The sequence below is a fragment of the Meles meles genome, chromosome 7 (assembly GCF_922984935.1).
Source record: "Meles meles chromosome 7, mMelMel3.1 paternal haplotype, whole genome shotgun sequence".
NCBI classification, from domain to species: Eukaryota; Metazoa; Chordata; class Mammalia; order Carnivora; family Mustelidae; genus Meles; species Meles meles.
In genome coordinates, this window is record NC_060072.1 from 103768628 (window position 1) to 103781137 (window position 12510).

Consider the following 12510-nt stretch of genomic DNA (forward strand, 5'->3'; position numbering starts at 1 on the left):
ATTTGCCCTTTATTCAGCTTAGAAACTTCTGTTCGTCCTTCAAGACCAAGCTCGGGTTACTTCTTTGGTGAACCTTTATATGTTCATCCCACCCTCCCCTGCACCGCCTTCTCTCACCAAAAAAGGAGTATGTCACTTCCTCTTCTGGGTTCCCACAGTATTCTGTTTATTTTACCTAATCTCACATTTTGTTATAAGTATCTGCGTGTAACTGTTTTTCTTCTTTCCCGTCTGCTTACCTTCCTCTCTAAATTATGAGTTACTCAAAAGCACATACCACTTTTTGTTCCCTTATATATTTGGTAATTCAAAACACTGGTAGAATACCCCATATAAAAATCTAACATCCATTCAATAGAACTGTGCTGTGTAGAAAGAAGAAACGCATAAACCAGAGGAAAAATTGAAAGGGAAAAACTAAAAGCCTACATCATGTACTGGGCCACAGTTCAGAGATCACTTTACTTCACGGGACATTAAGTAGTAATTAAGTAATTAAATAAGGCCCCAAAAGAGCTAAATCGTGAGATATCTTTCAACTTTCATGGTTCTTTCTGGACCTAACTTCTTCTCTGACAGCAAACTTTCCCATGTCCAACAAAGAGAGGAAAGCAAGTACTCAATTAATTCACTCAGATTTCAATGTAATGAATTACCTGTTCCAAGAGTTTTTCAGAGCAAACCTGAAGGAGGACCGGGGTAAATCCAAAGATTCAACCTACTGATGAGAATCAATACAAGGAAATCTCTTGAATGGATTTCCCTCCAGTTAAACCACATTAGCAATGACCTATGTCACACTGTACATAAGCTTGTTCCTAAGTAGAAGCTATTTTTACATTTAGCATTTGGCAAATCCTTCCAGTGTTATAATTAAAAAACTCATTGTAGCCTCCACCAGGTGGTTTTTTTCCCCATTATACTCTACCTGGGCTTTAGGGTACCGATCCCTAAGGAAGTCTGAGTAGCTGAGCTTTTTGGGAACCTGTGAATATTGCTGGCAAGAATGATCCACCCACATATTCCAAAAACAATTACCAGTTTGGAGAATTGAGCACTTTCCTCCCCTAATACTGGAGACTCCTTAAATGATATCAGCGTTAGGCTTGAAAAATCATTGCCTCTGGGATGAGCAGCACTGCTAAGACTAAAAGAAAAAAAAGCTTTAAAGGCTTGGCCCTGTGAAAAGGATGCATCTTTCCAACCTGCACGTTTCCAACCAAACCTGTCCTTGATCATCATCAGAAACAGCAATGACACCAGTCTGAATTCTGAAGGACAACACTCTTGAGTACAGGGAGGTGGTATGCGGAATGAAAAAGGTATTTTATTTAAAATGTCCTTCCTGATAGCCAACGCCCAGGAACCGTGTAATCTGTATTTATGAGGTAACCATGTTGTCTCTATTGCAAAACCTAAGAATGTCTACGGAAATTTGGAATTTGGAAACCAGGAATTTGTAGAGGATCAGTTGTTACTATGTACATAAAGAATGCTGGCTGGGGGCGCCTGGGTGGCTCAGTGGGTTAAAGCCTCTGCCTTCAGCTCAGGTCATGATCCCAGGGTCCTGGGATCAAGCCCCACATCGGGCTCTCTGCTCAGCAGGGAGCCTGCTTCCTCCTCTCTCTCCCTGCCTGCCTCTCTGACTAGTTGCAATCTCTGTCTATCAAATAAATAAATTAAATTAAAAAAAAAAAAGAATGCTGGCTGTAAGATCAAAAGACCCGAGTTTATATTCCATTTCATGTTTTCTGAATATGACCTTGTGTAAGTATTTCCTCTTTCTCTGCCTCAGTTTTGCCATGTATTAAAAAAAAAAAAAGACAGTATCACCTTCCTTATAGAGTTAATAAGATTATATGAGCTCTAAAGTATTTGACACAAGGACAGCACAGTATGTACCCAATAGATATCTATTACAATTAAGGACTGATTGTTCATAAGAACCTCAGTAATACAAGACTGAGCCAGATTCATGGCCTACTCGGCCTGGTATTTGTCTCTGATGCTATACAAGGGGCATTTTGGGAGAGAAGAGAATGTGCTTTTTTGTTATCTCAAATGAGTAAGGCTTTATCTGAAAATATCTTTAAGTTCCTTGGCTACCTCTGAAATAATATATCACTCATGAATGGATCTACATCGGTTGTCATTTATGTTTGCAACTGGTAATGAGTTCTCTTACTTTTATCAAAACACTACTTCTAAAATGCAAAGGGATATCCCTTACATTTTGTTTTTTAATTGAAGTATAGTTGACACTCGTTAATTCTTTTTTTCTAAGTTTTTAAAGAATTTTTATTTGAGGGGTACCTGGGTGGCTTAGTCGTTAAGTGTCTGCCTTTGGCTCAGGTCATGATCCCAGAGTTCTGGAATGGAGCCCGACATTGGGCTCCCTGCTCAGCAGGAAGCCTGCTTCTCTCTCTCCCACTCCCCCTGCTTGTGTTCCCTCTCTCACTGTGTCTCTCTCTCTCTTTGTCAAATAAATACATACATAAATAAAAATAAAAAGATTTATTTGAGAAAGTGGGGGAGGGGCCAAGGGAGAGTGAGAAGCAGACTCCCCACTGAGCACGGAGCCTGATGCAAGGCTCCATCCCAGGACCCTGAGATCATGACCCAAGCCAAAATCAAGTGTCAGATACCTAACCAACTGAGCCACCCAGGCACCCCTTGTTTTCTATATTTTGTGAACAATTTTTTTGTTTGTTTTTTAAAGATTTTATTTATTCATTTGACAGAGAATGAGAGATCACAAGTAGGCAGAGAGGCAGGCAGAGAGAGAGGGGGAAGCAGGCTCCTTGCTGAGCAGAGAGCCCGAAGCGGGGCTCGATCCCAGGACTCTCAGACCATGACCTGAGGCTTAACCCACTGAGCCACCCAGGTGCCCTTTGTGAACAATTCTATATTTATCTTACCCTTAGTCTTGATTTCATAGTCTTGGTTCAGATTTTTTTCTATCCACTTTAATTTCAGAGAATAAAAGCACCCTAGGCTTTTAGCAGTTGATTATGTAGTTTCTAATTCATCCAGTTCAGTACATCATGGATACTTTTGAGTTCCTACCGCAAGGTGCAAAACTGAAACACGCACAATGTAAGATGGAGTTTCTGTTTTCAAAAAGCTTAGGGTCTCCTAGATATTCAATAAAAACCTTTTTTTTTTTATTTTAATTAATGACCTGCTATGACTGAGGCAGCTGTATCTATAGAGTCAAAATATTGGTTCTGGAGCCAAACTACTAGGGTTCAAATTCTGGTTCTGCCACTTAGAGAATGATCTTGGGTAAATTGCTTAAGTTCTCTATAATTCAGGCAGGTTTTTTAATCTGTAAAGCTAAGCTAAAGCTAAGCTAATAATATTACCTGGGATTATTGTAAAGATAAAGAAGTTGTTCCAAGTTAAGCACTTAGAACAGAGGCTAAGTGGCAAAGAGTAAGCACTCAGTAATTTGAGGTAGATGTTAGAGCTGTTCACAAATATTCCTATTCTCGTGCTCGCTTCGGCAGCACATATACAAATATTCCTATTCTCTCTTGCAGACACATGGAATGCATATATAGTAGGATCACATCCCCCCCTCCCGCCTTTTTTTAAAGATTTATTGTTTTTGAGAGAGAGCAGAAGAGAGAAAGGGAAGGGCAGGGGGAGAGGGTGTAGCAGGCTCCCTGCTGAATGGGGAGCCCAACACAGGGCTTGATCTCAGGACCCTGGGATCATGACCTGAGGGGAAGACAGACGCTTAACTGATTGAGCCACCCAGGTGCCCCTTTCCTCCCCCTTTTAAGTTAGGTGGGGGTCATGTGTCTGACGCTGGCCAATGAAATATGAGAAGTGACATGTGGGTAGAATCTTAAAAATCAGTACATAATTGGGGTGCCTGCGTGGCTTAATCAGTTAAGTGTGTGGTTAAGTGTCTGGCTCTTGATCTCAGCTCAGGTCTTGATCTCAGGGTCTTGAGTTCAAGTCCCGCATTGGGCTCTGCTATGTGTGGAGCTCACTTAAAATTGGTACAGGATTTGGCAAGTTAATTTCCCTCTGCCATGGTGATTAAGTAAGCATGTGCTGAGATGGTGCCCCGAAACTAAGAGGTGTAACTAAGTATCACATATCTTGTGACGAAGAAGAATAGAGCCTCTTGCCAATCCATAATGTGAGACAGACTATGTTGTGTTAAAGCACTAAAGACTTTGGGGGGTTTGTTAGTGAAGCTTAACCTGGGCTATCTTGACCAGTCCACTATCATTCTGGGTGCTGAGGGTATATCAGTGAATCAAACTGACAAAATGTTGCCCTCATGGGGCATTCAAATACAATATCCAATATCTCAGCATTCAAATACAGTATCCAAACTATTCTATGCAAACAACCTATTAAGAAACCAAAATGATAGATAAGAGATTACCACCTCTTTCTTCCTTTCACAGTGAGAGTTTTGAAAGGCTGCAAATGAATCAAAATAGGAAAAACAACAACAACAACAAACATGCTAGAGAAGAAAAGAAGCATCCATACTACGGTCTCCTCTTACCTAACTTGCCCTACCAAAATGCAGGACTCAGGTAAACAACACAGAGATCATCTCATACAAGCACAAAGGAGGCAAGAAGAATGCTGAACAGGAGCATTAAGAGACCTGGGAGCATTTACTCTGGCCCTTCCACTAACTGCCTATGCGAGGACTTGTCAAGTCTCCAGGGTCCCTCAACACTTGGAATAAGGAAAGAGGATCTCTCCCTCTGAGAAGTAAATGATATGATGTATCCGAACATCCGTTTATTCATTTATTCATTCTTCTAATTGGCAAATAATTATTGATTATCTACTGTGTGTCAGGTAATATGATGCATGCACAGCGACCCAGGGATGAACAAGACAGACATGACCTCATGGAGCTTACATTGTATGAGAGATACACAATTAAGTCATTAAACAGATTAATTTTACAATACTGATAGTGATAAGTGCTTGGAAGCCAACAGATGTGACAAGTGTGACCATTCTTATGAATGGTACTTTAGATTGGGTGGTCATGTGAGGCATCCCTCTGGAGGTGATGCTGAATTTGGAAACATGACTGATAAGAAGGAATCAATCCTCTGAAGATCTGGAGGAAGAGTGTTCTGGCTAGGATGGCATGTACAAAGGCCCTGAGGCAGGAAAGAACATAAAGAGTTTAGAGAAGAGTGAGAGGTAAGTCAGAGATAAAGGAGTCATCATGGAGGCTCTGATAGGCAATAAAGAATTTGAAAGCTAATGGAGATTTTTAAACAGAAGAATGATATAATTTAATTTACAATTTATGTTTAAAAAGATCATCCCGACTGCTAGATGGAGGAATGAGTTTAGAGGCAACTCCAATGGTCTAGATAAGGGATTGGATAAGTGGCATAAGTAGAAGCAATAAGAAAGGTCACGGCTGAATACATTTTGGATGAGAAGTGGCAAGGTTCAGAACACAGTCCCCCAAAATATAGCACCTTGGTATACTGAATATTTTGAGCTGAAAGAATTTGAGAAAACAGCAGATGCAGGAAATTCTCTCCGACCTTTCTCCACCCTGCTCCCTTGAAGCAGGTCTAAGAGAGGTGCCCTCCCTGTACCCAAGACAGGACAGTGAGAGGAATCCAAACAGCTCTCGCCAGTTTTCCCTAGTTTATTATTCTTAGTCATACCCCCTTTTCTGTACTATCCCATTTTTCCATGACTCTCTATTCTTCATCAAACCTAATATTAAACACGCACAGATTTATTTCTTCAGGTCTTCATTTCCTTATAAAGGCTTCCACATCATGTAAAATTTGTATTAAATAAATTTGTAGGCTTTTCTCCTGTTAATCTGTCTTTGTCAGTTTAATTTTCAGACCCAGCCAGGAACCTTGAGAGGGTCAAGGGAAACTTTTTCCTCTACACAAATCAAGGAGGTATACTGATTGTTGGATGTGGGGAGTGAGAAAATTAAAGCTGATGGAAGATGTTACTTCCTAAAATAAGGATAGCTAAAGGAAAAGGAACAGATTTGGGGGGTGAAGATCAGGAATTCTGTTTTTGGACATATTAAACCTGACAAACCTACTGGGCAGATTTTCAAGAAGGATAAATGAGATAATGTATTTAAAGCCCTGAATATATAATCAGTGCTCAAAAAAAAAAAAAGTTATTTTCTTTCCAATTTGCTAAATCTCCTAAATTCAAGTGCCCTAAGATAAAAAGAGAAGATAACCTTAATAGACTTAATATGTGTGAATAAAGGTTATCAGTAGTAACATGTAGTAGCTCTTACCATGTGCCAAGTACTGTTTTAAGTGTGTTACATTTATTGATGTAAACTCTAGGGAAGGTGCTGTTATCTCCATTTTACAGATGAGGAATGAAGGTGCAGACTAGCAGGTAAATAACTAGACCAAGTCTACACAGGTAGAGAGCAAAAGCTGAATGAAAACGTGTTATTAAAAAATGTATTATTAGACAAACCATAAATGACTCTTAATCTCACAAAACAAACTGGGGGTTGCTGGGGGGAGGTGGGATTGGGAGAGGGGGAGCGGGCTATGGACATTGGGGAGGGGAGGCGAACCATAAGAGACTATGGACTCTGAAAAACAACCTGAGGGTTTTGAAGGGTCAGGGGTGGGAGGTTGGGGGAACAGGTGGTGGGTGATGGGGAGGGCACGTTTTGCATGGAGCACTGGGTGTTGTGCAAAAAGAATGAATACTGTTACGCTGAAAAAATTAATAAAAAGGGAAAAAAATGTATTATTAAATGTCCCCCAATGTGTATGGCAGTTAATAAATGAAGAAACAGATCATGTTGAGTTTTTAACAAGTAGTTATTGACCATCTCCTCTGTGCCAGGCAGTGTTCTAGGAACCAGAGATACAGCAGGGAACAAAATGGGCCGAGAGTCCTGCCTCATGGTCTAGCCAAGAAAAAACTCAGAGAAAGAATGATGGGCTTAGCCTAGAAACATGTCAGCTCTGAATACAGAAGTGGACAAAGTGGGGATCAGTTGGCAAACTCTTGGAGCCCTTTTAATTCACATTCTGTGACCTCTTTCTGTTCAAGCCAAGATGTTTTTACTTTTTTTTTGTTTTTTAAGTAAACCTGTGCCTATCATGGGGTTCAAACTCACAACCTCGAGATCAAGAGTGACATGCTCTACTGACTGAGCCAGCCAGGCACCCCTGTTAGGAGAGAGAGGAGGAGAGGAAGAGGAGGATTATAAATATGATCATCTGAATGACCTTGAAGGGAGAGAACATGTTCACCACGAGCAACAGGCCAGGATGTAAAATGTACATTTGTTGCCCAGTCGGGAAGCCACATGCAGCCTGGGATGGCTGGAGAGCCCATCCTCACTGGGAGGAGTGGTGAAAAGACAAGGACAAAGACAGGTAAGAGGTTAAGAGGTGCAGAAAGACAGGTAAGAGGTTAAGAGGTGAAGGCTGCTGGATTTGACAGATATGTTTTTCTTGGTAGGTGATGGTATGGCATTGAAGGTGAGTGAATTCATAGAAAATTCACTTCGGGGTAGTGGCTTCTCGCACGTAAAAAATATGTATTTAATCTTAGAAGAGTTTAAAGAAATGTTTTGATGCCCACAAGAGCAGAACTCTAGAGAATTCTTCCAAAAGTAACTGTTAAAGAAAATATCAGCCTTTTAATAAAAGCTCTGCCCCAGCAACCTTAGAAACTCTTTGTTTTAGGAGATGAACCATATCAAACACCAATGGAGATCTCCCCGTGCGCTTTAAGCTCATCTTTGCTGGGAAGGAAATCTCAGTTTTATCCAATGCCAAGTTCTAGCCTAATTTTTTTGTTGCTGTTACCTTCCATTTTTCTTCTGGAAGGGGAGAGAGTGGAATTTTATCTGCATATTTGCAAATTATATTGTGAAGTGTTGTAACCGCAAAACGTGTCATGAAATAAATAAGGAATCTGGTCGAACATGGAACCAGGAGGGCTGGGGCACAGAGGTAATAAAGGATGGGTTGGCTTAGGGGCTTTATTACCATGACAGCTAGAACAAAGGCAGAATGGGAACCTGAACCGGCTGAAAGTTAAATAACCAAACGTGTATAGTAAGATGAGAAAACCTTTGAGAATGGAAAAGGATGTCTAAAGAGTTGGCCTTAGAAAGAGGACAGTGCCCTAAAAAAAAAAAAAAAAAAAAAAGGAGAGTAAACAGTTTATCTTTCAAGGAAGGAGGAACTGGTTCTAAAAAACAAAGCTGCCTGGCACTGAAATCATGTAATTGAGGGCGCCTGCGTGGCTCAGTTGTTAAGCCTCTGCCTTTGGCTCAGGTCCTATGGTCCCAGGGTCCCAGGGTCCTGGGATTGAGTCCCATATTAGGCTCCCTGCTCCACGGGAAGCCTCCTCCATCTTCCACTCTCCCTACTTGTGTTCCTTTTCTTGCTATCTCTCTGTGTCAATAAATAAATAAAATCTTAAATTAAAAAAAAATCATGTAATTGAAGTGACTGTGTTAGCATGGATAAAAGACAAATATATGACATATAACACAGAAATCAGGAAAATTCTCCCCATTGTACTATTAAATGGGACTTAATGTTCATAGAGGGTCAGTTAGTCAACTACATCTGTGGCTACTAATTGGTACTATACCTAGTACCTTTACCAGCAATTCTGTGATACCCATATGTCACTCACTTGTAGAGCTGTCCAAGCCACTGAACTATAACCCTAGAATTATTTTATAAAGCCTCAGAAAAAGAGATGGTTAAGGCATTTGTACTCAACTTGATTATATTTATTTCTCACTGAAACAATATTTTTTAAAAATGACTACCAATTTTTTAAAAAGATTTCTTTCATTATTTGAGAGAGGGAGAAAGAGAGAGGGGAGGGGAAGGGGCAGAGAGTAAGAGTCCCAAGCAGACTCCCTGCTGAGTGGGGAGCCCAACTCAGGTCTCAATCTCACAACCCTGAGATCATGACCTGAGCTGAAAGCAAGAATCTTGTGCTTAACCAACTGAGTCACCCAGGCGCCCCAATGATAACCCATTTTAAACAACATTAATAGGATGGGGCACCTGGGCGGCTCAGTCAGTTAAGTGTCAGACTTGTGATTTCAGCTCAAGTCATGGTCTCAGGGTTGTAAGACTGAGATCTGAGTTGGGCTCCTGAATGGGTGTGGACCCTGCTTAAGATTTTCTCTCTCGGGCGCCTGGGTGGCTCAGTGGATTAAGCCGCTGCCTTCGGCTCAGGTCATGATCTCAGGGTCCTGGGATCAAGTCCCACATCGGGCTCTCTGCTCGGCGGGGAGCCTGCTTCCCTCTCTCTCTCTCTGCCTGCCTCTCTGCCTACTTGTGATCTCTCTCTGTCAAATAAATAAATAAAATCTTTAAAAAAAAAAAAAAAAAAGATTTTCTCTCTCCCTCTCCCTCTCCCTCTGCCCTCCTCCCACCCCCAACCCCCACCCCCACTCCCCAGACAGGAGCTCTCTCTCCCCCTCAATAAACAAACAACATTAATAAGAAACATTTCTGTATTCATTTGCTACATAGTACCACATAATGTGTGGCATTAAACAACACAAATTTATTCTCTAATAGTTCTGGAGGTCAGAAGTCCAAAATGGGTCTCACTGGGCTAAAATCAAGGTGTCAAGAGGAATGCATTCTTTCTGGATGCTCTAGGAGAAAACCTGTTTCCTGCCTTTTCCAGCCTCTACAGGCTGCCCAGATTCCTTGGCTTCTGGCCCCTTCCACCTTCAGAACTAAATCTCTTGCGTTGCAGCACTCTGCCTCCCTTTTCCACTTTTGAGAATTCTGTGACAACTCTGGGCCCACCCAGGTAATCCAAAATCTCCTTATTTGGCTTACTTATTTTGCCTGCCTTCTTTTTTTTCTTTTTCTTTTCTTTTCTTCTTTCTTTTTGGTTTTTTTGTTTATTGGACACCTTTTTTTTTTTTTTAATCTCCCTATTTTAAAGTCAGCTGATGAGCAAGCAACCTTAATTGCATGTGCAACTTTAATTTCTCTTTGCCATGTAATGTGACATATTCACAGGGCCCAGGGATATCCGTTGGGGGCCGTTATTCTTCCTAACACAACTCTATTGTGCAAGATGGACAGCTAGTCTATCAACAATGCTGAAATCATAGACTTGTCCAACACCTTTACACATTCCTCTATATGCCTGAAACGTAAGTTTTGGGGGTTTTTTTGAAAGGTAAATTTTGCACATAAAGGATTACCAGATGAATTGGTACACCTCTTGGGAGGATTCTTGGCTTGGAGGCCTAGGAAACTTTACTGTAATTTTCAGATTCTGACAGCTCAGAAAGAATGATATATAACAGTTGGAATACATATAACTGTCTTGTCAGGGCAAGTAACAATATCCTAAAATCATTTCATTTTGTCAAAACAATAAATGTTTACACTGCAGACAGTAGAAAAAGCTAAACGTTTAATGTTTGAAAAGCATTTGATAAAGGATATACATTTTGTAAATTTTTATTTCAAGAGAATGAAAATAGTGAGGAAAAAAGCACCTTTGCTTCCAACATTTACTCAAAAAAAAAAAAAAACAAACCCTCGAGTAAATTTACGTAATGATATTAGCCCACAGAGGTATTTTAAGGAGAAAAAAATAAAAGCTTTTTTTTTGTTCACTAAATTGTATCCTTTTCTTACAGATGTGTTCCAAACAAGTTATGCTTGTCTTGGCAAAACAGCCCCACCAAGTCTTGCCAACTTCTCCTTTGGGAGATGCAAAGACTAAGGGGAGGAGGGAGGAGACTAAGAGATGAGGCTAGACACCTGTCCCCAGTGGAAAGGAACACACCTGGAGAACAGCTCAGATTAAAGGGAGCCTAGGGGAAAAAAAAAAACCAGTAATTGGAGAAGAGACTGCTTCCAATCTGTTGCTGGTTTATAAAGTAAATTTATTCCTGGAGGAAAGGAATACAGTAGCAGCACACTAAAAACTGGGACTAGGCGTGTGTGTGTGCCAGACTGTATCTTCTTCAAGAAGTTTTGAAGCCTAGTTTGGAGCAAGTGACCTGCCTGAGATTGCCGGGCTTCCTGTGCTCATCCCATTCATTCATTCATTCACTCACTCATATTGAGCACCTAACACGCTCTCAGCACTGTTTATAAAAAAGTAAACAAGACATAATAGTACTTAGTACACTGCATTTATTTGCATTGGTTTGGGGCTTTTTTTCTCTCCCCCAGCAGCTTCTGGGAAGGGGCCCTATTTCATTTTTGCATCCTCAGTGTCTAGAACAAGTGACTGGCACAGGCTAGGCACTTTATGAAAGAAAAAAAAAATGACTTTAAAGCATACTTTTTATAGGGGGCTATGTTCTCACACAGGTGGCCCTATTTGGGGGGACAAGGGATGACCAGTACACATGATGAGAAGGGGCAAGGCATCTTTATTCGGAGTACATAAAGCAATCCGCAGTTTTCCTGTGACTTCTAGTCCTAAAGTATGTTTTTAAAAAGTACAGGAATCCAGGGAGGGATGGGGAAGGTCTGCCTCCTCCTCCCTCTTCCCGCATACGGAGGGCTGGAATTGGGGGACCCAAGAGGGGAGTTCTCACGAGCCCGCCTGTCTGCCCGCGCTCCTCACCAGGTCAATGGCCACGACGTCCCGCAGCGCCAGGGCTCGCCGGATGGACTTGGGCGGGTTCTCGGTCAGGTAGATGAGCCGATCGCTGAGCACCACGTACTTTAAGGTGTGCTTCTCCGACTCGGACACTACGATGCACGGCTCGTAGGCGCGGATGGCGTCGTAGACCTCGGGTGGCAGCTGCCTCCGCAGGAACGCGTCCAGTCGGCTATTCGTGTGCGAGGGGAAGCCAGACCTTGCGGGGCCGGCCATGCGCTGCGCCCGAAGCCCTGCACGGTGCCGGGGGCGGTGGACGCCGCGGCCCGGCCCCGCCTCCGCGCCGCCTGCGGTGGAACCCGCGCGCGCCACAAAGCCGCCCGCCCCACCGCCGCCGCCACCTCCCCCGGACGCAGGGCCCCCAACTTGGGTGCCGGTCCAACAGGGGGCGGGGCGAGGCGCTTCGGGTGAATCGTCATCGAGCCACCCCGGGGGCTGAGGGGCGGGTATTGAGGGGCTCTCTTCGCCCTCTGCTCACAGCAGCGCCAGCACCCGCCGAGCACCACGCCGTTTCTAACAGCCGGTATTGATAAGGAACTCACAATTTCGAACTGGGTTTCTGTTAGAAACGCGATGAAAGGGGCGCCTGGGTGGCTCAGTGGGTTGAAGCATCTGCCTTCCGGTCGTGGTCCCAGGGTCCTGGGATCGAGCCCTGCATCAGGCTCTCTGCTCAGCGAGGAGCCTGCTTCCTCCTCTCTCTGTCTCTCTACCTGCTTGTGATCTCTCTCTCTCTTTGTCAAATAAATAAATAAAATATTTAAAAAAAAGAAACGCGATGAAATTTACCGATTTCTTTTAAATAGGCAGAACAATCCTAGAATCCTATGAAGACCAATCACAGATTTAGCACTTGATTGTAACTGCCTGATA

At 42.5% G+C, this 12510-nt stretch overlaps 1 protein-coding gene and 1 long non-coding RNA gene across 2 annotated transcripts in view; one reads left to right on the forward strand and one right to left on the reverse strand.

Moving 5' to 3' along the window:
* LOC123947186 overlaps positions 1–6451 on the forward strand; it is a 120055-nt gene extending 113604 nt beyond the window's left edge. The window contains exon 5 of the long non-coding RNA XR_006819716.1: positions 4428–6451. This is a non-coding gene — a long non-coding RNA (uncharacterized LOC123947186). The remainder of the gene's footprint in view (positions 1–4427) is intronic.
* The window catches only part of C7H12orf56 (chromosome 7 C12orf56 homolog), a 95827-nt gene extending 83666 nt beyond the window's left edge, over positions 1–12161 (reverse strand). The window contains exon 1 of the mRNA XM_046013227.1: positions 11605–12161. Within this exon, the coding sequence (XP_045869183.1) occupies positions 11605–11856 (252 nt within the window). The 5' untranslated portion in view covers positions 11857–12161. The remainder of the gene's footprint in view (positions 1–11604) is intronic.
* Positions 12162–12510: the final 349 nt, after the last annotated feature.